The 27,023-nt window shown below is 41.7% G+C and overlaps 1 protein-coding gene across 1 annotated transcript in view; it reads left to right on the plus strand.

Moving 5' to 3' along the window:
- Window positions 1-26,743, plus strand: part of rsrc1 (arginine/serine-rich coiled-coil 1) — a 119,824-nt gene extending 93,081 nt beyond the window's left edge. Inside the window, exons 7-10 of the mRNA XM_055012417.1 lie at window positions 5,252-5,323; window positions 21,460-21,566; window positions 24,141-24,248; window positions 26,439-26,743. Coding sequence (XP_054868392.1) covers window positions 5,252-5,323; window positions 21,460-21,566; window positions 24,141-24,248; window positions 26,439-26,531 — 380 coding nt within the window. The 3' untranslated portion in view covers window positions 26,532-26,743. The remainder of the gene's footprint in view (window positions 1-5,251; window positions 5,324-21,459; window positions 21,567-24,140; window positions 24,249-26,438) is intronic.
- The last annotated feature ends 280 nt before the right edge of the window (window positions 26,744-27,023 follow it).

Here is a 27,023-nt window from a genome sequence, read left to right on the forward strand (position 1 = left end):
GAAGCAAAGGGAAGCCTGTGATTAGGATCATTCAAGTGTAGCACTCGTGCGTTTTGCAAGAAAAAAGTTCCCCGCATATAGCAACCACATGGCTGTAGCTGAGATTCACACAGTCCTTAAGTGAACTGATTACATTTTCAGATGTATTTTTTCCTTGTCAGGAGACTTTCTTCAGGTCCAACACAAGTTGCACAGTGTCATAAACTAACTGCTGCTGTAATGTAGGCTTTCCCTTGCATGGGTTTATGCATCCTAAATATTTACATTTCTTCATGCTGCATCTCTTCATGTCTGCTTGTCCAATCAGGATGTCCCATGCCAAATTACAGTTTACAGCTACAAGGTCCTACTGAGCTGGTTTTGATAGAGAATTCTGTACAAACCACAGGCACCTGCATGTAAACGCACATATACGTATAAAAAGCGAGGCCTGGCCAAAGCCTCCTGCTTCTGTTGTCTGTGTACTGTGCCACCTAGTGGTCGCCTGGGGCATTGTTTCTGCCCGTGATGCATTTAACCTCCACACCTGCTGTAGTTTTCTTGTGCACTATCCCATTGCTCCCTGAGGTCTCATGGATCAAATGTTTCACTTTCGTCCTACATTAGAACCTTAGTCTCAATATTTTGTGAATGTTTGTGAATTTTCTCTGACATTTAGAAAAGTTTAGGAATGTTTTGTCCCTAGTAAAGCTGAACATTACATGTGTTGAATGATAAACATTAGCAACCTGGAAAAAGTCTACTTGTGTGACAATATCGTACGCCTCATGTTTGAAACACTCTTTTTTTGTTATTAACTGAAGCAGTACCAGGCCTTCCTCAAGGAATCCGGTGTTCTTAATGTCATGCAGAACCAGCAAAATCTTCCGTAATGTATGTTGATGGCATCAGATGGTGTTCAAACTTTGCAACAAGCCTCAGCTATCAGCAAATTAATTAATGATTAAATGCTAAGTGGTTTATTTTGGGGCCTGATCTGCCTTATTATATTTAATTCTTTTACAGAACTGACTGTGGTACTTATGCATTGTGTTCTTGTAGGTGTAACATTATTTTCTTCTTCCCAGCAGTTTTCCGTCTGTCTGTCTGTCTATCTGTCCGTCCAGCAGTTTTTGGTTGGTCTTTGCAGCTTTCTTTGCAGTCATGTCTGTTATATGCCAGTTAACGTATCTACCTGTCCATCCAAAGGCCCTATTGTTTTCTTATGTTTCTTTGTCCCATCTTTCTGCCTGTCTGGGCTGTGATTTGTCAGTGTGTCAACATGTTTGTCCGTCTATCTGTCTGCCTGTCTCCCAACCTGTCTGTCTCTTATTTATTTATTTATTGTCTTAGCTGTCTCTCTGGTATTCAGTGCTGGTTGGAGGCCTGGCTGCCGAGCTTCACTGTAAAGTGCTTGGCTGATTGGAAGGGACATTTTTCCAATGGCGCAGCGCTGCCTCTAATATTCTGTTTGTCGTTGGGTGTGAGGCTGATTTATCACGCCTCCTCTCCCGCTGACATTCAGATTCACTTTGATTGGCGGCTGGACGGAATGACACCCACCACTACCAGCACTGCTAACATCACTACGGCACGCATGCACAAACACACACAGTCAAATGTGATGCTCTGCGTGCTCGCAGGCAGGTATACAGTGGATATAATATGCCTATTCCGCCAACACATTCCCACTTACATTTAGACATGAAAACATGGGCTCGCATACATATACTCACTTATAAACTTGCACAAACACACATGGACTAAGTGGATAACTGCTGAGCTGAACTCTGTCTTCAGCCTGCTAGTTTATAAGTGCTGTATTGAGTTTATTGAACAACGTGGGCAGACTGCTTTTCTTTTGTTGTTCTCTCACCTCACGAACTCTTTAATATGATAGCCTTTCTCACTTCTAATACTCACTTACTGTACCCGGCCTAAGGCCCAAGCTACCACACTCTTACGTTGAATAACCGCTACCCCCACCCCCCATCCCTCCTTAATAACTCTATAACTCACCTCAGCCTTAGATTTAATTGCTTATCTGTGTGTAAACGTATTAACCCTCTGCTGTATCTGTTTTGCTGCCGTCCCGGGGGCCTGACAAGCCTTTCCGACTGCCGTGCCTTACATCCAATGAATAGTCCTTCTCTGAGCGGTAATAGGGAATCAGCATCGTAGCAGCAAGCATTGGCGGCGTGTAAGAGATAAATCAGATTGGGGGTCTTGCTTTGCCAGTTTATTGAATCTAAATTGCATGCGCGCTTGGCCCCCGCCGGCCCTACACGGCCCATCCATCTCCCGGCTGATAATGGAGCGGGCCCGATTCCACCTGGTGGGAGCATTATTACATTTCCCCTCTAACGAGACCCAGCTAATCCCGCCAAGGGAGGAGGACAGAAGAGAAAAGAGAGGAGGAACGAAGAGAATAGGAGAGGAGAAGAGGGGAGTGAAGGAAAATGTTGGGGGAGGAGGAGGAGAAGAAAGGAGGAAAAAGAAGGGAGGAGAAAAGAGATAGATGAGGAGATTCTGTTAAAAAATAAAAAGATCCATCCTGGCAGCCTGCCTCTACCTCCCACTCTCCCTCTTTCTCTCTTTCTCACTTTCTTCCTCTCTGTTGCTACGAATAAAACATCTTCCAGCGCCATCAGAGCTACATGGCCCCTGGGCCCCTGAGCTGCAATTACACTCATAATCACAATGCGATTTCACTGACGCTCTCCGCCCCTTCCCATGCCATCCCTCCTCTTTCTCTCCTCCCCTGCAGCAAAGACAGAACGAAGTCTAAATGAAGTGAAAGGCCTCTCCTCTCCCCAACACCCGGCCGTTTATTACCCGCTTTAATAAAAGTCCATCACAGAATTATCCTACAATGAACTGGAGCCTCTAAGTTGCCAAGAAATATACTTCCAATAAGTGCTCTCTGCACACAGACATGCCTATATGGGTGGAGTTGTTAATTCTTTTTATATGCTTTTTACAGCCGTAACGTTAACAGGCTTTTCATGATAGTGTAGCAAAGTATGTTGCTTTAATGTATTTTTTTGTATTTAATCTTTTTTAAAGCAGAGCTCCTTATTGATGTAATTAAATCATATCCCTGGCTCAGCGCTCAGGCCTACTTTCATTGTTTTGAGGGGGCAGGAGCCCCGTGAGGCAGTGCACTGATGAGAGATGGATAAACAGTTTGATTTGCTGCTATCGCCCCCAGGCACAGTGTACTGGAGAGATGAGCAAGAGAAGGAAGAGAAAGCATTAAAAATGGGGAGGGGTGGGATAGGGCAAAACAGAAGGAGAGAAGCGAACAAGAGGATAAGAGAACCTGTTGGGGGAGGGATGAAGGGATAGAGGTGGAGGATAAACGTGCAAAGAAAAAGAGGCGACAAATCACTCCTGTTGTTTGTGTACATGTTTGCGTGCACGCAGGCAAAGCTTTTTCTCTTATTTTTGCTTGTTTGTCTGCCTGTTTCTCTTGCTGTTTCAGTTCTTCCTTTATCCTACATGGCCCCCATCTATCCGTCTATCTCCCTTTCCCTTTCTTCCCTCCTCTTTCTCCCTGTCTGCCTTCCACTCCATCACACCACCAATACCGCTCCGTCTCCTACCTGCCTCTCAGTAGCCCCGAGCAAAGAGTGAACTGAAGAACACAGAGAAGTTCATTCACACACACACAAAAAAACACACACATGCACACACAGGTGTGTGAAACACAAATTCACATCTGTGCATACAAACAAGAAAACTTGCGATTGTATTTGCTAAGAGATGCAAGATGGTGCAAACCGTGGTTTGATTCTTGGCACATTTGTACTGACACAAATTTACTGAATTAAGGCTGTGTTCGCTAAGAGACGTGGATCGCCTGATGTTGATTTGGTGAGGCTTGCTTCCATAAACACATACACATACATGGGCGCACACACACACATATACCCCAGCTGAGGGAGGTAGAGGAGGGTTCAGTCATCCATGTAGAGTCATTGTTAGTAAAGATGCGGAACCTCCAGACTTAACCAGCCGTAACAGCAGTGTGACGGGTTCTTTGTCTACGCCAATTACTGAACAAAAACAGCAGTGCAGTCACAGAGAGACTAGCACAACCCATGGCCTCCTGCATCCAAACACACACACAAACAGACACACACACTCACGGATGTATGTGTTGTATTTTTACGTAACATATTTACTTGCAGTAAAAACTCTAACACACAAAAAGAGACAAAATGAGGAGCGTGCACAAAACACACATGCATTCTCAGGCATCTTGAGCGGTGCAATAAACCACATTTGGACACCCACAGCTGTGCCCTAACACAAACACGCTGTAAGCACTCACACTTACACCCACTCTTATATTGTATTAACTTCCCCAAAACTGTGCGCCGCTCACATTCTCTTCCTCCCCCTTCTCTCTCGTCTGCTCACTCTCTTCTTCTGTTTCCCTCCCTCTTTTTTTCTCAAAGTTTAAACTCATTAAGTGTAATGATATTGGAGACTCAATTTTACATAGCTCACTCATCAACCAAGTGAGATAGCAATAAAGGCGAATGGCTCCGCTGAGGCCCTAACGCTGCAAAATAAATGATGCGCCGCAACGGAAATGTAATTAATTTAGAGGCAGTATTGATAGTCCTGCCATACACGGCATTATATTTTTTAATGTGGCTTAACATCTTGATTATTCAGGGGGAAAGGTGGAGGAAAAGGGAGCCGAGACAACACAGTTCATGATGAGACATGCTTAAAATACCCTGACGAGTGTTTACTCCGGCTGCCTCACTTTCTCTTAAGCTTTTCATTACGCCAAGACGATAAACACCTCTCAGGAAGAAGCGCCGACTTTTAAAGTGGTATAAAGGAAAAGCAGAGAAGGTTCTGTCTGGAAGGGAATAGAGAAGAATGCATCATTCATATTTTTGTTGATTTTTTTTGCGCTTACTGTTCATTCGCTGTGATGGATCCTCTGATAATTTTCTTCATACTCTGCAATGAGTATCAATTTGTTTCAAAACACACTATCTTCCACAAATAAAATATGTATTTGTGCAAAATGAGATACTGAAAAATCTAATCAAGTTTGAAGAAAGGGTAAATAAATATTGCTTTTTTTTGGTCAGTCCAGTTATACAATCACATATAATATTTATTTAAGGTAGAAATTTCTTAATACCTAAATTGATCCTTTAAATTATATAGATATTTAGTAACAGAACCACAATGAGAGGTTTCTGGGGATTTGCTTTGCTCCTAACTCTGCCGTCTTTCTTTTCAGCTAAGACCGATGAAGTGCTGAAGGCCAAAGTAGCCAAGAGAGAGGAGGAGGCCCGAAAGAAACTAGAAGAAGGTGAGTGATACTTGTGTGATTTAGTATCTGTCCAACATGTTAACTTTGGCACCGATGCCAAACCAATTTTAAAAGTCTGAACTCACGATACTCATAACAAAGAAAATAAAAAGCAAAGCATAAACCATGAAATCTGACAAATATTGCAATATTAAAGTTGCTGGCAAGACAACAGTTGAAACAATGAAATAATTCAAGTAAGCTTTGTTTTACATTTCGCCTCCATCATCAAAAAGCCATCAATAATAACTTTGAGGACTGGGAACACAAAATACCAAAAAATATTGTGGGCTGTAAAACATCTGTTGCAAAACTTCTGTTTTCCCCATGATTGAGATGTGGAGTGCAAGAAAAGAAAATGTGCTCCTGTTTCTTATATCAGGTAATCCCCATACAGTCTGCAGCGTCAGTGAATTTACACAATTTTACTCATTTAATATGTTTACATTAACCGATTAACAACCAAATGTCTTGTACACATGACAATTCTACTGTCACAGCTCATATATACTTTGCAGAACATGAACCCAGAGATGCTGATTACGCTCTGTAGTTTTTATTAAGACACCTGTAATGTACATAAAAATGCAAGCAGAAAGGCAGAAATGTGCTTAGCATTGCAAGCAGTAAATTTAACTTGATATCCCACCGCCAGTAGAGGACATGGAGACACACACACATGCACACAAAGATTATCTCGATACAAATTCAAATAAAGTCAAGAGTAATTTGCAGTGGATATGCTAACAGTAATAAAAGTCCTCAGATAGAATAATGACCCTGGTCCCTTTCTGACCAGAGTGTGATATAAATGAGAATATCAAATGTGCTGTTATCAACACACTGTGTGTGTCTATGTACATGCACACACAGGCATGTGTAGTACCGTTATTTGTTCTGCTGTGGGTGTTTTTATATTGCTAGACTCTCCCGTTTCTGTTTTTTGTGTAATTTTTTGCGTTTCCATTGAGGATGCGCGGCAGTGTGACCTTTAAAGTTAGTTGACCTTTTAGCCAAATGAAAGTCCAGCCATCAGAAACTAATTAGCCTTGCACTTTTGCTTTAGTTCCCCATTTCTGGGAAAAATTGATTCCCCCCTTCTCTCTATTTCACCCTGTTTTGTTTTTGTTACATATTTTTTCCCCTAGCCTCTCCACCATTCTCACATTAATATTATTCATTTTTCTTGGTCTTAGTGCTCTATATTCCTACCCGTTCTCTTTTCTCCTACTTTCTGTCTCACATAGTCTCTTTCTTCCCACTTCCATTTGTCCTCTTCAACTATTTGCACCTCACTCCAGCTCTCCTCTCTCTGTCTTTCTTACTCGCTCTTCTCTCATCTCTGTGTGGAAGCATTGCCAAAGTGGTGACTAAGTGCCTTGCTTGGGGCAACAGATCAAGGCTCCCAGTCAAATAGCTTTCTTAAGCAAAGTTCACACTGCACTGTTGCCTCTTTTTGGAATCAGTTGACTCTTTCTCCCCTTTGCTCAAAGCTCCCTCTTCCCTCACTCCAACTGTTCATTCTGTGTGGAAAAAAGGTGTTGTGCTTGATTGTGTAGTGGAGCGGCGCGGCAAGACATGCTGTGCAGGCGCTGCCTTCGAGGATGATCGTTTTACTCTTTTCCCTGCACAGGGACGCATGAAGTGAGATCAGAGAGACACGACAAAGTGGCCCTGATGACTCGCCCTTGCCTAGGTAGCAAGAGGAGCCAGTGGCACCGTCACAAATACACATGAACACACACAGACACAAGCAGAGTCAGCTGGCTCTATCCTCTTCTGCCCTTCCTCCCAGCACAACTAAAATGGAGGAGGTGGGCCACTGCTGCTGCTAAACAGCAGATCACCAGGGGTCTACTTATTCCCTGCAGGGCCTCTCAGAGGTCAACACAACTAGAAAGTTTACACTTGAACCTCTAAGTCAACTGAAATGAGAAAACCTTTTAAAGAGAATGGAGGGGAGAAGTGAAGAACACTACCACCTACACTCCTCGTTCATAAATAGATTCACATCCTAGACTGGCAATGTATTTGAGTTAGTTTAGCCCTAATCGAAACCACCGAGATCTGATTCATGTGGATGCTATGATATGCAAGCTATTATTGTAGCGAACTGTGGCTGCATACTGCGGAGCCCTGAGAGAAGAGAGGGGTTTTTATCAGCAGAGTTTACTGAGAGAGAGGAAGGAGAGGATCAATAACTGGCCCTGTGGTCATCAGTTAACAAAGTAGTCTCCACTTAAAAGGAGTGTTTGGCTCTCTGGTTAAGGGCAGCCAGATGATGCTAGCGGTTGAAAAAGGAAACATATGATATGAAAGGGTGTGAGAATGAGAGGGGTGGATGAGTCCTTTGTTAGTTGCATGCCTTGTTTAGGCTATTAAAGCTGAGAGATGTTGTTTGTTTGCCCAGGGGGCTTTTAGCTAACGTGGTGAGTCCAGCTATAATAAGATGGACTGACTGCCGGTGTAACACAGACTGTTTGTGTGGACTCTACTGTCAGCTGGCACTTTACTGAAGGCAGAGTATAACAAGACTCACTTTGTGTACGGCAGGACAGTAACCTGAATCTGACAAATTACAGCCATTAAGAATCTCTTACTGTCCTAAACTTGCACATCTTGTCCTTTACTTCTTACCTCAACTGTTGTATTATTTCTTCAGGTGCATGCTTTGTCCTATTTTTTGCAAAATTTAGCTGCGCTGTAATTAAATACAGCGACCACTGGTATCTAATCGGAAATTTAACCACTCTGTCCATGCAGGAATGTTTACTGGTAGTGTAATTTAACTAGGAAAATATGTGAGAAAAAAATACATTGGGGTGCAGCTTTTTATTTCCATTATTGATCAGTCTGCCAGTTATTTTCCAATTCAGTGTTTTGTGTTTAAAATGTCCAAAATATTGGACATATTTCATATTTGTTTTACTCAACACACTCAAGATAGTCAGTTGATTATCATATGTGACATAGGAAAGTATCAAAATGTCACACTGATATGATAATTGCTTATCAAAATGGTTTCAAATGTATTAACTACTAGTTTTTCTGTTGATGCATTCATCAATTTATTTAGTTAATTGTAGTTTATTTCAAGTGTGATCACTTGTGCAGAGGTTTTGCAATACAGGAACAACTGTTTACTGGTGCAGTCTGTGAAGGTGTTTCCTCCAATCCAACTGGGAATGACAAAGATTGATGGTGAGAATTTAAAATATGATGAGAAACCCTCCGTTGCAATTAAGTTTGTCATCAATCTGTGCCTCATTTGGCTTTATTAAGACCTTATGACAATTTCTGCTTGTCTTCAGAGTCATAAGAGTTAAGGAAAAGGGGAACTTCTCAACCAGTTGGAATTAGAAATTGTTGTTAAATGCCTCATAGCCCCATTTTGCTCCAACATACACCCTAAATGCACTCTCTCGACACTGTCACCTGGTGAAATCTGGGCCCTGTGTGTCGTTTAGGAGCCACTGAGAGAAACCTATTTTCATTTATGCAGCCGTTCTCCAACACACAGAATTATGTAGATATGAATTGGACACTCGCCTATAGCCTGCAGATGGTATTTTAGCCCCGAACCTGATCTGTCCCCATTACCTCAAACCACCACCAGATTGGGAGATCATATATTTTAATGAGACGTATAATAGCTCTTTAACCCGTATCATTAGGGGAATATATACCTACCGTTTGCTCTTTTGGCAGTTAAACGAAAGGACTGTTTCCCTAATTACGTGGTGTGTAGGACAGGTCACGGGTTGGGTGTGTACCTGTCTGTGTGTGTGTCTGTGTTCAGGAATTATATGACCATTAAATATTCAACCGCAGGCCCCCCTCCAGCCCCAGCTCCCCCCACCTCCTCCTCCTCGACCCAGCATCCATTAACGCCTCATCACCGTTTAACTAGCTCTGTTGTCAATCACCACAGGGCCTCGGCTGAAACAGAAAATGTCTGGATTTGGTTTCCTGCCTTACTTGTTCAACATATAGAAAACAGAGAGGGAGTGAGGGATATCTCAAGTCAAGGGCAATCAATAGATGTGAAATATCATTAAGGTTGAAGGTGCATGCACCATCATTTGTTCGAAATAATATTTCTCTTGTTACATATGATTGCATGCTCGGCCAAACAATTTGTCAGTCAGCTAAAATTTCAGCTCTGCACACAAATGTTTGCATGCAATACCTCCGTGGGTGTGTGTGTCCGCAATAAATGATGTGGTCCCTTTTCTAATTGAAAATAATAAGTAATCCACGGATAACAAGCTCCTGTATAATCCAAAGCCATATCCCTTCAGTTCTTGCCTATCTCGGCTGTAATAAAAGACAGGAAATGAGAGGCAAGTGAGAGTGGTGGCTTGGACATTGACGCTTAATGTAATCTGCCTTGAAATCAAATTATTTGACCTGGAAAGCCTAACAATACAAAACTCCTGCCAGGCTGCTGTTAAATATTTAGCACGTGCCTGTCATGAATACAAATGGTGCACAAATTAGAATCTACAGGCGCGTGACCCCCATATCACACCCCAGGAGCACGGGGGGCTGGCTCTGCTTTAAATGTTTTAATTACCGGGGCCGTGGTGTGGCGTGCCACGCTACCTCACCGAGCAGCATCACTTGAAGGACAAGCGGTGAAATTCATCCGCTGGTAAACACGAGTGATCTGGTGTCCATGATCTCATCACATTACCTAAAACATGAGGATTCAATAAGGAGAGTGTCTAAATTATACCAAGCTATAATTATAGTTCCCAGCATCCTCACTCAGGGTGCACCGTTATACTTTTCTTAAGCTGTGTTCCTTCCACTGGCTATATGATCCACCGGAGGACTCAAGGGAGGCACTGTATTGCTCTTGTGCACTCTGCGCTGAAGGAAGATCTGTCTCAGTGATTTTGATGTAAGAAAATCTGGTTTGTATTGATTTGGTATTGATTAGTGGAGTTAGCCTCATCTCCTGTCGTTACTTCAGATAAATGGCCTTATTTGTTGTGTTATTATGTTCAACACAATCATGCCAGGAACAGTCAGAGGAATATTGAACCGACACTTCATTGGCTTCTATTTGTTCCAGGAATTAAAGGATCTTTCCTGCCAGTGTAGCACTGCATAGAACGTGGAAAATGGAGCACACTGACAATCAATTACACCTTCACTTTAAAGGTTTTCTTCAAACACAGTCCTACGGGCAATCATTCCGCATTTATTTCTATTTATTTTTATGCTGCCTAAATAATGATTGATTTAGAGATGAATAGTGCTACAGACTCAGTCTAGCCATCTCTCTTTTTATTTTCTCCTCTCTCCTCCCTGTTCATTCAGGTTTGTGGTTCCCCCCACGTTGAAATGATTAGTTATGCAAGGCTTGTAAGCACTGAATCAGAGTTATGGTCCCCAGGGAAATAAATTTGGCAGAAAATCAGTGTGAGAAGATTTAATTATCACGAGGAGACCTTTTTTTCCTTGCCTTGGCCCACTGAAGCCCAAACTCCTCTCCTCTCTCTCCCGTTGCATGCTCAGCTCCACAGGCTGCAGCCAAAAAAGCCCTGGCATGCAGCATGGACGCCAGCCCTCTCCTTGCCTTCCTTCTCCTCCCAATTTGTTTCATTGCATGGTGATAAGCCAAGCAATTACTGCTTTATTGATTTTTCATCACTGCAAATTTAAAGTTGATTTTTTTCCCCCTACCTCTCGCTTCCCCTCTTTCCCCTCAGAGATAGCTCGGCAAGGTGATTAGGTGACCTCCTGTCCCAAGCGCTGCTGGTCCCGTGAACGAGTGGAGGTGAATGCCGAATTCAGCTAACCCCATTTGACCCCTTGTTGTCCCGGGGTAATGGGATGCTGATGCCACCCGCTGTGGCTGTCACTTCTGCAGCTATGGAGCCTATAGCTTAATAATTCCTATAAGGATATCTATGGAATGGCATCTTTGACACGATAGAAGCAGAGCTATCTCTGCACATAGGCTAGATTACACAGAAAATGACCACGCAAGCTTCCATCCAGTCTTCATTCAGGTCAAGTAGACAAATGATTGACAGCACCCTTTTACCCTCTGTGATTGGTAATCGTTTCTTGGGTCACCCTTATCAATTAACCTGCTGCCAGTGAAACCAATGTACATTCAGCAGCTTCTCATTCAGTCACCAGGTTGATATATTTTCCAGATTTAGTGTCCATTCCATTTAGGTTTGGGATAGTATCAGGAAAATTTGTTGAAAATTAAGGCACTAAATGTGAACATCAGTTTTGATTAAATGAATGTTTAGACCCTGAAAATAAAACTTAGTTTGTAAGTGCCTTCACTTAATTTAGCACACATGTATTTAATCAAGTTTTTTAAAAATATTTTTGTAATGAATAGGTAGTCATTTTGCACAAACTGATTTTAAAAACCAGCTATCCAACTAATTAATCAATGACACCATTTCGGCCAAAATATTAGAATTAGATTTGAAGGCTCTAACTGAAAACATTCCCAGTATGTGAAAGTGGCTTCCACACACATGTATGTCTGGACATGATCACACACAGCAGCAGTGTAGTGTAGTGTAGTGTAGTGTAGTCGAACAGGGTGGTCAGACTGCTGTGATTAGACACACCCGCAGACTGCTGCAGGTCAAAGTGCTGGCATCCTGGGTGGCTTTGGCCATGTGGTCGCCCCTGCAAAGGTTTGTCATTAGACATCAGAGGTCACTAAAGAGTGTGTGTGCTGTGTATGTGTTAGGGAGGCAGTAATATGTGCTTGTAGATCTCTTTTTTTTTTAATGTTGTGTGTGCGACTGTGCTGTTGCAATGCCTGTAATGAAACTGCATGGGAGTCGCAGGTGTGTGTGTGTCTGTGTGTGTGTTTTGAGGTGAGCAAACAAAGCAAGAGAGTATAAAGTTGCAAAATATAGTTACTTGCTAGGATCATGTTAAAATTTGCATATGACATATTGTACTGTATTTGTGATAAAACTGTGTGATACGATGGTCTCATTGAATGCAGATTCACAACTGTATTTTTGCATGCATTTAATTTATTCTAATTATACAGGACTAGCTTTGCCTGTGGACCTCCAGTAATTTGTAATAAACGCAGAGGTCATCATTGATCTTAATACTGTGCAAATCTGCCATGTCCATAATTTGTAAAGCAACAAACTCCACCACAAATTACTTAACATTTCTCTGCCAAACTCTGATTTCTTTTGATAATATTAGTCCCATGTGAGTGGGCTCTCTGTGATTTGTTGTGTTTTTTTTCTTTTTGTTATTTTCTCTGCACCTTTCTTCTGAAGGCTGCATTGGCAATTGTAAATAAAAGTTTGGACAGAATTTTAGGTGCAGATTCTGGAGGCCCATGTCACTGCACAGCATGTATTTGCTGTCTTTTAACAGGCTCAGCAGTTATTATGTGGCAGCCTATTAACAGTAACATTACGGCCGGTGATAACAATGTCAGTAAATTCAAGTAAAACACAGACTTTGCTTATCCTGTGTGGATGTGCCACATAAAAGCCTGTTGTGGAGAAGTAACTTTTAACTCACTCAATGCTAGTCCTTTGAGAATAGGGCTAAAGTGGGCATCTTTTTGTACTTCCATCGCAAAATTTAACTTGTGTTCTGAGCAGATGGGAAGAAGTGAGTGGCTAAGCAGGTTTTGTATCAATTAACTGTTTTTTCATGTTGGAGCACCTTGGGTTTCTTGATTTAAATTTGTGTTTGTTAAGTATAAACAGTCATGTACATGCCAGAGCTAGGTTTAGAGCATTGTCACAATTCCTTGAACAAGTCCTGAGGTGTACATTGTCCAAATTAAATTAAATTTAACCTGCTCAGCATTGTATGTCATTAGAGGTACAAAAAGACCGTGTTGGTATGTTTTCTGGGATATTCCTGCTCCTAAAACTCATTTCGTGACGAGCTCTGCTTCTGCCATGTGAACACATCCAGTGATCTGACTGTAGACAGAGGAGTACTTTTGGAGAAATTAGTGGAGTTGGTTGAAGTGAGCGTGGGATAGGTTGACAGCTGAAGAATGTGGAAGGGGAAGGGTCACCACAGCGAACAGTGCACCATTAATGCCTATGCATATTAACACACATAGGACCATGGTGCATGACTGATAAACCCCTCACTTACATGCTAATACTGCTGACAGATTTCAAACATATCAAGACTGACTGGACATTACAGTGACACGACCATTCATGCATCTCATTCCTGTAAATCAGACAATGCAGGAAAATCATTTACAGTCAGGAGTTTTGGATTTACATGCAAATGATAATGTCACTTTTGTTTTGTTATTTTGCATGATTCCATCCAATAAGGCAGAATAAAGGAGAGTAATGTATTACACAGCACCAAGGTTATTAGTCTACAACTGAGGTCAGAAGAGGAGGAGGAGGTAGGGGACATTTGCCTAATTAATTACTACTCAGACACACTCACACACACACATACACACACGGGCATGACCTTTACTAATATAGTTTGTAGCAGACCACACAAACAGGACTCTCTCTGCCTCCCTTTTCCTGTTTCACCAACACACATAGACACACGCACACCCTGTCAGCAGCCAGCGGAGTTAAAGGGAGAATCAATTACAACTCAACTAAGGGGAAGGAGTCGGTTGCTTGATGGCTACATGTCAAGAAGACTGTAGGTCACAAGCCGTGCGCGCCTGTTTGTGAGTTCATGTTCATGTATCAGAGTCCATTTCCAGGATTCTGATTACATCATTTTCATTTTAAAGACCTTGCTCCAATTAAGTAATTAGTTGCTTGGTGTTTCTCTAATTATGGAGTTGTTCATAAAAGAGCTGCTGACCAGCCTCGGATCGAAAAATGGAGACCGCTGCACTTTTTGCTCCGTTCAACACACACATGCATGCAGTCTGGTTTAAAATCAAGTTAATGCAGTCAAATGCTTGTTATTTCTGGTAAAGGGCAGGCGGGACTCTGCATTTCTAATCACACTAAAACAGCACTGTGCTTAATAAAGAGCGCTTTGAGTCTCAAAGACAGATAGGCAATAATTGTACCTGGGGTTACTGAAAAGTGAGGAATCAAAACATGCAAAATGAGTTTAACATACATGGTTCATTTTCTGTATTACACTGTTTTACACATTATTTTAAAAATAACTTTTATCATGCTAACTAAACCAAACCTGTCCTTAGAAACAAGTTTATTATCAGAGGTGAAGGCTCACAAAAAGCAGCAAAAAGTTTAATGCTATGATAATTTAATGGAATATAGCGACAGAAAGTATAATAGAAAATGTTCGGAATGCCACCAATCCCCCACTTTAAGGCTGTCAACAGAGAAAGTGGCTGTGATCTTGAAGATCTCACCACTCAGCCTGTGAAAGCTTCACTATTTAATGAGATTCTGTGATGCTGCCCAGACTCAGGACATCGGCTAACACTCATACTACTCTCTTTTCCTCCCTCCCTCGCACACTCACACACAGCGAAAGAAACACACCCACCTGGTTTTGGTTAGCCCTCTATATTTGTAGTTAGCACTGTGCTGTCAGGTCGGCAGGAAAAGTCAGCTCTTAGTGAGGATTTTAGATAAATACCTGACTTATATTTAAACACAAAAAAAAACCCACAGATATATTTAAACTTGGTTTTTACTATTTTCCCAAAAGGTAGACACTTAATGCATTATTTACACACATGATAGCGGTAGGTACAATGTCAACAATAAATAAAACATCGCTCCCTTGTCATCCCTGATGAATAATAAAATAGGAAATACCGAATGTTAGATTTTTTTTGAGTTGCAATGTGGTTTTGTTTTTGCATAATTTCCCCAACAATATCCCACCCAAGACTAAAAAATTGTGTCTGAGGTGTGCATGACACATACAAGAACAAACAAAAAATGCAGAAATTCTTTAGATCACTCAGTGTAGTTTTGAGGACAGAAAGAAAATTAGATGCAGCAGAATTTCCTGTAAATACACTTTGTGGCTTCAGATATTGTATGTGAAATATTGACAGATGTATGGATGGAAGGATCGACTGGGTCCAATGTGTTGTTCCTCCCCCAGGTTTCATTATGGTCACAGACAAATGGAGGCTAAACACATGCATTTAATAGTAATAGCCAGATTATTTGGCATATACGGGGTCGGCTGAGGAGAGGAAGTTGAGAGGATGGATGAGCAAAATGGGGTTGAATGACAGAAGCAAGAGAGAGGTGGTGGTGGTGAGCCAAGGGGGGATGAGTGGAGATGTGGAAGGAGATAGCCGAGCATGGCGCGTGGCTGCCATGTCATCCTGTCATTAGCAGGTTGTTTGGGTCTTTAATTCATCATTCAGACCTTTATTGACTGGAGAGTGGGAGATCACTATCGGCAGGAGACACTACAAAAGTGTGTGTGTGTGTGTGAGACACTCAGTCACCAGCTGCTCTTCATTTCCTGATGCCAAATAGATATCTCATAAGATCATATAAACATATCACATGGCATATCAGCTAAGGTCAAATAATGCTGGAGGCTGCATTTTTGGCCATTTTCTCCAAAGAATGTGATCATGTGTGGTAAACTAAGTTTCACCTGAATGTTGCTATAAGTCAGGTTTTTGTAAGACAGCTGAGCATTAGTGATGTGCGACAGGCCCTTGATGACTGTGACAGGAGCTGACAGAACGGAAAACTCCGCAGAGACCGGTTGACACTGATAACAAGTTGAGCACCACAGGGGATTGCTTTGCTTGTGTATGTATTGTGGTGGATGGTGCGTTGTTGGGTTATAGAGACATGTGGCTTTTTTGAAAGGGGGGTGGCGGGTAATATATGAGTGACTGTGTGTGGTCTCATGGGAACGCACATTAGACTAGCTTAGCCACCTGCTCCGTCATTGAACATCTCGCTGCTCACACTTACAAACACATAAATACATACGCGCACTCCTTGGGGACAGACTCTGGACATCTGGCTCAGCTTGTCAGGATTTTTCCTTCATTTTGTGTGACCTGTTGACCCTGGTGGGCATCAGCATCACAGCGTCCCACCTCGTCATTGTTGCAGCGCTACCATTGGTGGATCACTGCCTTACAGCCAACTTGCAAATTCACACAGAGAAGAGGAAACGTGGTAATTAATATTTGCATTGTTATGGCGGTTTCCTTGCCTCCTTTCTCATGACTGTTTTTGTCTACTCTCATTATCTTTCTTGCTCTGAATGACTCTATTTCTTCCTCCCTTGCTCATTGAGGTCTCATTTTTCCATGCCTAAAGCTGCAGGGTATTAGTTATGCAAATATTGACATGCGGCTTTGCCCTGCTAGCTATCAATTGAAATCAGCAAATCGATGGGCCTAATAGCTGCTCATTAGCCACTTGATATATTTCCAGGGCTAACATCAGAACCTGTCAGTGGCTCCTAATCAATACAATCTAAAAGTACTACCCAACCAAGGCCCATGCCAGATGTCATTTTAATAATAAAAGTTGTTTGTCTGGCTTTCTGAGTGGAGGTAGAGCTGTAGGTCTGACTCTGTGGGTCAGACTTAAACTTCTCTGTCGTTTCAAAAAAAAGATATCTCATTAGCAGCAACATTCACGCAGAGAGTCATTTGGTGCTAATAATAAAATCTCATCAGTGGGATTTTAATAAATAACCTATTGTTTCATTTCTTTCTGTTATTGTTTAGTCCAATTCCCAGTTATGCATTGGAGCAGCCTGTTGTTTGGTCCTGGAGAATCGTACAGTAAAGACTTTGATGCAGCCAGGATGCTGCTGCTGAGAACAGGGCCAGACCGGAGCCCCTCTATCGCCCCCAGCGCACAGCCTTGCTAAGCTTAACTCAGCTGTTTGATGCCAAGCTCTGCGAGTGTGTGACTGTGTGTGTGCGTGCGTGCTTGTGTGTGTTTACTCAGCTCAGGGGTTACATAAACAAGAGCAGCTAGCCTACAGGTAAGACCCACAGGAGACCAGCCAAGTGAGAGAGAATGAGAGGCAGCGCCAGTCTCTTACCTTGGCATTCCCCAGGTGTTGTCGCCGTTGCTGGAGCTGGATATTTACTAATGAAGGGTGAACTGGAAAATGACTAAAGGAGATAGTAAACAAAGTTAAGACGCACACATACACCGAACGCGCTCGTACACGTGCGAGTGTGTTAATATAGTTAAGCTGGTGGAAGCTGGCGTCCATGCATGTGTTTGTGTGCATCTCCCCACCACCACCACCACCAATGTATCTGGGCCTGCTGTAAAGAGATGGGGAGAATGTGGGCGGATGGGGGATTGGAGGCGGAGGCTGGCAGCAGGGCAGTTGGCCGCTGGTGCAGAGAGAAAGAGCGGGGAAGGGAGTGGGGGGAGAGTGGAGAGGAGGGGGGGTACAGCGGAGATAAATCATTAGAGAGCAGGTTATTGGAAATGCAGGGAGATAAAAGAGTGAAGAAGCCAGTAATTGCCTTAAAGATCAGACTACAAAGCATTACTTTGGATTTTACAAGGCCAGCCAGCAACAAAAGAGCAGTAATTTATGAGCTCAGTGTAAAAGAATAGCATAATTACATTAAAAATTAATGCTAATGAGGGCTAAAATGGGGAAGGTGGTTATTATGAAAGTTTGTATTCATCTTCCCTGGGTTGAATGATGGCTAGTGGCTTGATTAATGGTTTAATTTCTATCAATTAGCAGGCAAAAAAAATCTCCACTGAGACAGGCCTAAATTGAGCATTGAATTACACATCTTTACCACGGTGCAGGGAGAGAGGTGGGGGGCAGAAGAGGGAAAGGCACTTTATTGAAACCTGGGAAACCACGAGATGTTTCTCTGAGAGAGCGTGTACGTGCACATGTGAAAGCCAGGCATGGGACAAAAACTTAAATGTTTACCCTGATGTATACGAAGAACTGGGATCTGCATCATGGTTTGGTTTGCAGCAGTGATTTGGTGCCTTAAGAAACAACCATTAAAAAATATACCGGCATAAAAATTAAATTTAAAACAAGTCTTTGTGAATTTGAATCTGTGTGACAGTTTGAAAAATGTTATATTGTGTGATTAAACTGGCCAATTTAAAATGGGAGTCCCCTTTTTTTTTCGATACAGCAAGTCCCAGATGTATTTCTTGTAGTCATTACACTACTCTCGCTACACTACCCACCATAAATATGGGAGCACAGTTTGCCCTTTCTTTGCTAAGGCCTATTCATTTTTAATACATTAATTAAAATCCTTTAAGTTCTCTGTTTGCCATATAATTCCAAAACACTGTCAAAGATTTGCCTCAATTTGCAAAACCGCAATAAAACAAGTAGTTAGTATTTCTTGTATTTATTTATTTTTTCTACAAAACAACAACAAGTGCTGCGGTAATTTAGCTGGCACGCTGGCGCAGTCAATTACTGGAATTAATCAGCAACAGCAATATATTCAGCTCGGCTGCTCTTGATTGACAAACTGTAGACCAAAGTCAAGTATACAAAGACAACACTGCCGTAGCCCAAGGCCTCAGTAGACATATGAACATGTGTTGTTGAACAGCCCCCTCTTCTGGCACGGAAGAGCAACTGCTGCCTCACGCTCTCGTCTTCAAGGCTGAAGGAGATGAGCTGAAATCTGTTTCCATTGGCTGGTTTGATTTTCTCTCCCCGTCTTCGGGTCTTAATCAATGAAGTGGACAAACAGCTATTTAGAGAGAACAATAGCCTATTGATTCTGAGCCACTCATCAGCACCGCTGTCTATCTAACTAATTTCAGTAATGAGATGGCAAGTGAGTTTTCTGACTCCCTCTTTTATACAAGAGCACACACAAACACGCACACGGTTGTAATCATGCAAGGACACAAACGCACATTGACATGCATTGCTTAGTCACTATCCATTATTCAAATCTGTACATACAAGACAAAAACTTTATTGACTGAGTTTGGTTCCATTTCCTGGTTCACAGTAATGGTTGTAATACATTTAAGCTTCCAGACACAAATGTTGCAGAGATAAAAATAACCTAATTTAAAGCTGTACGTTTAATTGTGTCGACTTTTGTTCCTTTCTCTCTCTGTGTGTCTGTTTTCTCTCTCTCAGCTTTCACTTTATCCTCCTCTCATCACTGACAGAGTAACGTTCCTAATGCGGTGACAATTGAGTCGACCTGTTAAATTAATTTGCCAGATAATGTGTCAATATTAAATATCAACTTTGACCTCTCCGAGCTGCAGAGTGCGCTCGCCCAGCTAGAGTATTGATTTTCGTCTGCCTCTGAGCTTGCTAGGCCTGCACTCAAAGTCCATTATTTTTGATTTTCTCATGAAATACATATCTTTGCCCGCTGACATCTGACAAACAGCATATGGAAGTCATTTTATCTACCAATAATGTGTTTGTCAAAAAGTCTGAGGTCTTAATGGATTCCTGCAGTGCACACGGACAGCCCAGCAACAGACGGGCCTGCCAGGGAGATGCTAGCAGATATGCGTGGGTGTGTGTGTGTGAGTGCGGATACATGTCAGTGTGACAGTTTGTGTAGTAATTGTTTATATAGGGCATTCATGCTCAAAGGACAGCAGAGAAGGGCTAATTGCAAAAGTGAATTAATTGTGCTGAATTAATTGTCGGCCAGTCGCAGGCGTTAGTTTTCATTCAAGCGCACACAGACCTGCAGTGGTGATAGTGATGTGAAGGACAGGCCACAGTCTCCAGGAGGATATTGGGCCAGTGTTCAGACTTCATCTAGCAGCCCAGTCAAGGTAATGACTATTTTTGGAGCCACTGTGCAATGCGTCTCTGCTCACATCCTCCCGCACTGGATGACAAGCTGATAGTCTGTCATATAGGAAGGCTTAATTCCACTTGTCACTCAGTTGTCCCGTTCTGCACTGCATTAAAATCAAAACTGAGTTTGTTTGAGTGCTATTATGAGCTGTAATTGTGTGTGTGTGTGTGTGTGTGCGTGCGTGCGTGCGTGCGTGCGTGCGTGCGTGCGTGCGGGATAGCATGTGACGCTTTGCTGTGAAAGCTGGAACAAATATTCATTTATTCATTAAACACCGGGGCCATGAAGATCTGTTGTGACACCCTTTCTGTAGCTGCTAATGGATTGAATTAATTCCTGCTATTAGCTCCAATTCCACGCTATGTGTGTGAATGTGTGTGTGTGTGTGTGTGTATGTGTTGTATCTGTGTGTGTGAGTGTGTGTGGTAGAAGTATATTGCTGCATATACAGATTTATGTGAGCCATGAGTGTGAGTATGTTAGTTTGCCAACACGTGTACATGTGGGAGTACTTGTATCTCAATTCTTCTATCCCATTCCTTGTATGTGTGTGTGAGAGAGTGTGTGTCATCCCATTTGTGTACTTGTTTTCATGACACAGCCTACATCAGTGCGGCAGAGAAACATGGATGTCTGCTGGATTGACAGATAGAGAGATGGGAGAGTGCAGGAGAGGACGGATGGATGGGGGAGAGAGGGATGAATATTGACTGATCAGTAGAAAGATTGACAGCCAGAGAATAATAGGAGCATTCAGACTCTGTCTTTTTTTTCCTGTCGCTAACTTTCCTGGCACACCTATTTTTGCCCTCCCACGCTACAAAGACTGCTCTTGAATTCTTGAAATGATTTATTATCTGATATGCAGAATCCTGATGTGTTTATATCCAAGAGTAATTTATTGGAAACCCTTTGTGTCCCTTTTTGTTTGATTGGACAAGCCAAAGCAAAATACTTTCTGATACATGAAAACTGTATGAAACCTAATCACATTTACTCTCCATAATGAAATTCCATGGCAGTGAGTTTGTGTTCATATTTTGATTATTTTAGAATGCATTATCTGAGTGTAATTCACTGTCTGGCTATTATCTTGTTAGTATTTTTTTCCCTTTGCCTTTTGTAGAGACTCTATGCCCTTGGCAAAGCAAGAGTCCTTTTTCATAGAGGCCAAGATTAAAATAGGGGAATGTCAGATATTTCATATCGTATGTGTCAAAGGGCATTATACAGAGAGATGGCCCAATCCAAATGAAATCTGGTGCCTTTCAGAACATGACAAGGGACGCTGACACTGCGTGTGTCTGTGTACATGTGTGTCTGTTTCTGGATATGTGTGTGCACATGTGCGTGCTTTTGTTCATGGCTTCCTTCTGTGTAACATGTGTTTCAGAGGGAACTTCTCTGGAGGAGCAAGTGCGAAGGATAAAGGACATTGAGGCCATTGAGAGTGATTCCTTTGTTCCTCAGGCTTTCAAATCATCCAGGGATGATATAAAGGTGCGTTCTGTCTCTCTTTCTCTCCCTGCCCCTCAGTCTCTCTAGCTTTTCACTCGTCTCTTATTGAATTTCCCTCTCTGCGATGCTGCGCCGTCTGTCCAGAGACAGCCCAGACCAAATCAAACATTCCCATTCAGCGCCGTTTGTTCCGACCTGAGACGGTTTCATCAGACGCTCCACTGTTCGCCGCCTCCAAAGCGGCAGCACCCACACAAAAGCCACAGCAGGCAACAGCCGTCCTCTGTCTCCCTCTCTGTCTCTTTCTCCCCCCTCTGGTTGTGCAGATGCAGACAAAACACAGAAGTCATTATTGAAATGTTCCTGTCTCTGAAGGAGCAGGAATTCGATTTGTTGGGGCTCATGGATGTTTTGAAAAAAATAGGCAACAACATGTGACAGCAAACCTACACGGACTTGTGGGACACATCTTGGTGCATCTGACACAGGTCAGGACCCATGACGTAGCAATTTGCAGTGGACTGAACTAGCCTGAGAGAGACTGCATGGATTGCACATGCAGAACATAGTCAGCCTTCTCTGAGTGTTACACACCTTTTTCTTATTGAACCACCAAATTTACCAGGATCTGCAAGGTTTGATGATTCTCAATCTGGTCTCCTGTAGGGGCAAAAATATACAGTATACAATAAGATACAGAATGTGTATTAAGTCAAACTGGATATGATGTGAAGTACAGATAAGAAAGGCACTTTTGTGTTTAACTATTTTAATGAGTTGCTTTTTTAAGAACAGAAGTGTTTGAATGAAACACAAATTCAACTTTACACAATTTTTTAACAGCTCCTTGTTGGTTTTTAGATCAATCTTGAAAGTATCGTTCTCATCATTAGTCAAATATTACTTTAGAGATCCAGAAAATTCATCCTTACTTGGGAAGATTTCATAGTCTTCCACTGTCTTTTAGCAATTTCATTTATTTGGCTGCAATGAAAAGAATATTTTCTAAATATACTGTACATTCAAACATTGTTTATCTGACCTATATTATGCCTTTGCAATTAATTAGACTCTTTAACAGAACGTTATATGCCTATAGCTGAAATGTATTTCAACAATATTTAGTTATAGTTTGAGAATATATGCCTATAAAGTTTATTTGGTTGTAGTATTTATAATTCTTGAGCTGTGAGATGCGACCATTAATAATTTTTAATCGGCTGTTAATGAGGAGAGCCTCAGCGAAACCTTTAACATCTGCTACAGAGGCTCTTCAAATTTTTCTCCAATTTTTTTCCTTTCAAGCAAGCTGCACTCATTAGAAATGTATATTCAGCATATTGCTCCCTCGAAACGTAATGACGAGTTATACTATCTGATATCTGGCACATCACCATGCTTATTAGTCAGTGTGTTTCATATCTCGCTCACTTTTTGTATCCTGCCAAATGAATTTTAAATAGATTTTTCCAACTGGGTAAACATTTGCTCTGGGGCTGGTATTAAGAGTGTTTGAAACATGAATGGTCTTGGCAAAGTATTCATTTTGATATTTCTTCTTAATCAAGCACAACAAGGAGAACAGGCCATCCGTTCAAATATGGGGCTTATTATAGCTTTAAATAACACCCCGAGGACTGGAGGAAGAGTCATCCTAAATATCACATTTCCTTCTATGAGCTTGGACTCTACAGATGGCAACATGAGGGCAACAGAGGCCTCGTCCTCAGTTTATGACCACTAAATAAAATTCCTTTGGCTGTAAATACAACAAAATGTACATGATGTTGCTATTCAAGTGACAAAGCTAACCTGTCACCAAGCTGTTTTTGAATGTTTTAATATTTAGCTTAGATAATCAGCAGTATATGAAAGACCTCATACACTTGTGTGTTGCAGCTTATTGAAAGCAAGGCCTTGTCACACTGTAGTTATGGGTGAGCTTACACAAAATATAAGATGGCTGACGTCAGGGGAGAGTATATGTATTTATCTATATCTCACTGCTTCATTACATTCACAGACAGATGAGTCAAATGAGATAATGAGATTAACACTTCGGATGCAGGCTCATTTTTATCAGTACTCTGCATTGCATCGGCCAGTCTTTCTCTGCCATCTTCTGGACAAGCGTCATATTACAATTCACAATTCTATACTGTGCCATTGTACACTGTATGTAATATATTCCAATCTATATCTTCATAGTGTTTAGTGTTTGCCAGTTAATTTACACAATTCTCGTTTATTCACATTTTGAAGCTGTAAATTCTGCCTGCATTGAGAGACAATTTTATTTATTTATCAGCAGGACACTCGAAATCAAGAGTTTTTGTATGCATGCTGGCTGCTTGCATATAATTAAGTCACTTAACAGTCAGAGCACACTACTTACTCAAAACCATTAAGTTATTATGCAGTCAGAAATTGAGAATATTTATATGCACATGTCATTTATGTGGTAGTTTATTGGCACTACAAGGTTTTAGGTTAATGATGTTGTATTTAATATGCATTTATATTTATTTTCTGTGTCTGTTTTGGTCCACTCAAGTATATTTCAGTATTTTAATGTACTTATTTTAATCGGAAGTTTGTGTTTTTGTGTGGATGCAGACTGAGTCAGCTGAGGTGAAGCAGGAGTCAGAGAGGCCATATTCTCAGGACGTCACTCTTCCCTTGTCCATAATCTACAATGACAGCGACTCACTTGCCCATCCCAGTGTAAGTTCTCAGCAGACAAATCCCTTCTCTGTTAGGTTTAGATTTTTTTCTTGTTTTTCTGCTGTCATGAAGCTCCACAGCACAAACTTTTTACCATCCTAAATGTTCGAATCCTCAGGCATAGCTGAAGCTGATCTGGTTTCTTGTCATTTTATTCACCATCCTGTTTTTGTGGTGCCTGAGTTTATTGATTGATGGACAAACTTTGTAAAGTTTTTCTTTTAAAAAAATGCTACTGCTGCTGCTAACACCACCAGCACTATTTACTCTGTTCCCTTATATTCCGATACAGTGCATCATATCATATAGGACACTGTGGTCTAGCAGTTTATAGCCTCCTAACATCACCCCCTCCTCCGACTGCACACCAATGATGAAAAACGAGAAGGAAAACTTTAAACTCCAATAATGCTCCCAGGGGCTTCCAAGTCATCTGTCTCCACTGGGAGAAACTAAGTTATGCCCTGATGTATGCAGATAACCCCCTCACATACACACTCAACACCCCCCAGCTCAATGCACACACATACACACCCTCAGACAGGCTGATGTATGGGAGCAATATGCCTGAGGCGGGCCCTGGCCCCAGCTTCAGCTCCAGCTCCAGCTCCGCTTCCAATTAGAACAGATGAGTCCCATTAGCCCGGCTCAGATACTGTCATCCCACACACACAGCCTCATTAGCACCGTGACACCGGCGCAGGGCCGACAGACAAGAACTCACTGGTGTTGAATCTAACACACAGATAAGATGCTGTGCAGCTGAAAGCGGCGTAGGTTAGGAATGAAGGATTGACATGCCCAGGGTTGCTCTACAATCTGCATAATAATAGACACATATCATCACATAGATGTAGAGTATGTACACATAGCCGGCATGTCAACATTATCTCACCCTCACGCAAACACACGTAGTGAATATAGAAATAATCTTCCAATTTTCCCCCTATGTCTCGGTGCCGTGCTTCTCAGTCACATAGTCATTATGTTACTTCCTAATAAACAGATGCCTTCATTCATCAGACACATGGAGCAGCAGTTTTATAGCCTTTTTACAATCAATATCATTACTGCTGGTGATGTACTGTGTTGAAGTCACGTGTGTAGGCCTTTTCTATCACCAGGCTCAGACACAGCGAGGCCCACCGAGCACTCGATGAGGTCTTTTCTTATGTGCATTTGTAGCTGAGTAGACAGGGAAAGACTGATGCGACATGTAAGATACCGCAGCCTTCACTCTAGTAATATGGCATCATCACTGTGTTGGTATCTACACTGGGGTCACATGGGTGTCAGTGGGCAGTACTGACAACTGCATGCCATGATCATGAACTTACAAGGAAACGCAGCTCATTTATTTCTGTCACCTTGGAGGTGTGAGAGGTTTGGAAGGTGGAACCGAGCAGCCGTAGCACTACAGTTCCAATTACTGACACCAGGAGTTGGTAATGGCATCAAGTGTCAGAGTAGACTATGGAACTATGCTCCTACTGCTTCGAGTAGATACCAAAGACAGTAGAAATGTGTTGGGAAGTCCAATAGATTTCACTGGTGTTGGTCAAGACACTTTTCTATATTGCATAGTTTCACAAATTAGCTTCAAGTCTGATCATGCATGTATATTCTGTATATATTTGTAATTATATGTCTGTGTCTACTCTTAATTAACTATTTAGACTCATTTGCTTTCGGATTGCTTTAAAGACAGAATTCACAGACATGTGGGGAAAAAACTACCTTACAATTAGTTAAGATAAGTAGATGAATTCTAAAAAGTACCTGGTAAATATGTTGATGTTTGATGAATCATTCAAGTCATTTTGCAAACATATAGGCCAAATATTTTGTGAATTCAGGTTTACAAAAGTGAGAACTGGCAGCGTTTCTAAACATTACATTAAACTCAGCACATTTCGGTTTCTTTGACTAAATTCAAACTAAACAAGACCTTTTATGTGGATATAGTTATGGCCGATTTTCACTGTCTTCCAAAGTTTTAAAGACCAAGCAAGTAGTTCACTCATGTCTTAAGATTTTTATGTTATATCTTCACATCCAAGAAATGCCGTTTTTATATTCTAATATTTCTGTCCATCCGTACCTGCTTTAATGTTTGTAACTAGATTCCATGTCCTTACCTGTGTCTCTGTCTTTCTGCTTACTTCCATATCGTCTGTCCACATCCTGCAGTTGTTCATGGACAAGGAGAAGGCCGAGGAGCTGTGGTTAAACAGACTGGTCTCACTGCGACAGGAGAGGCTCATGGGAAGTCCTGTGACCTGAAGGACGCTAGAAACCCAGAGGGTCCTTACAGTTCCAGTTTCAGCCTGCATCTACGCCTCATTCACTCAGCCAAATTTCCTTTTACTGTGTCTCAATCCCTGTTAAGTTATGTCTGGTTTTAGGACATTACATTTCTTATGTACCCACTTAAATTGTCTTAACTATTACACAGACTTGGAGAACTTTAGTAAATAAAGAATTTTTGGTTCTGATGTGTTTGTTGTTTTTTTATTAAAATAAAGAAGTGAATGAATTAAACAACTGGCTGTTTTTTATTTGGCTTCATTTATTTTGTGCAGTCAGATAAATTGCTCTATTACCATATAGATGTCTTTGGGATTAAGTGGACCTTACAGGAAATGTATATTTCTCTTCACCCAAACCTTGAGACATGTTGCATCTAGACAGCAGCAGTAGCTTATATACTGTACTGCAGCCCAAAAGAGGTAAAAGATAACCCTAATTTCTTAGTCCTTGCAGTCGTTGCATCCG

Source organism: Amphiprion ocellaris, chromosome 7 (genome assembly GCF_022539595.1).
Source record: "Amphiprion ocellaris isolate individual 3 ecotype Okinawa chromosome 7, ASM2253959v1, whole genome shotgun sequence".
NCBI lineage: Eukaryota > Metazoa > Chordata > Actinopteri > Pomacentridae > Amphiprion > Amphiprion ocellaris.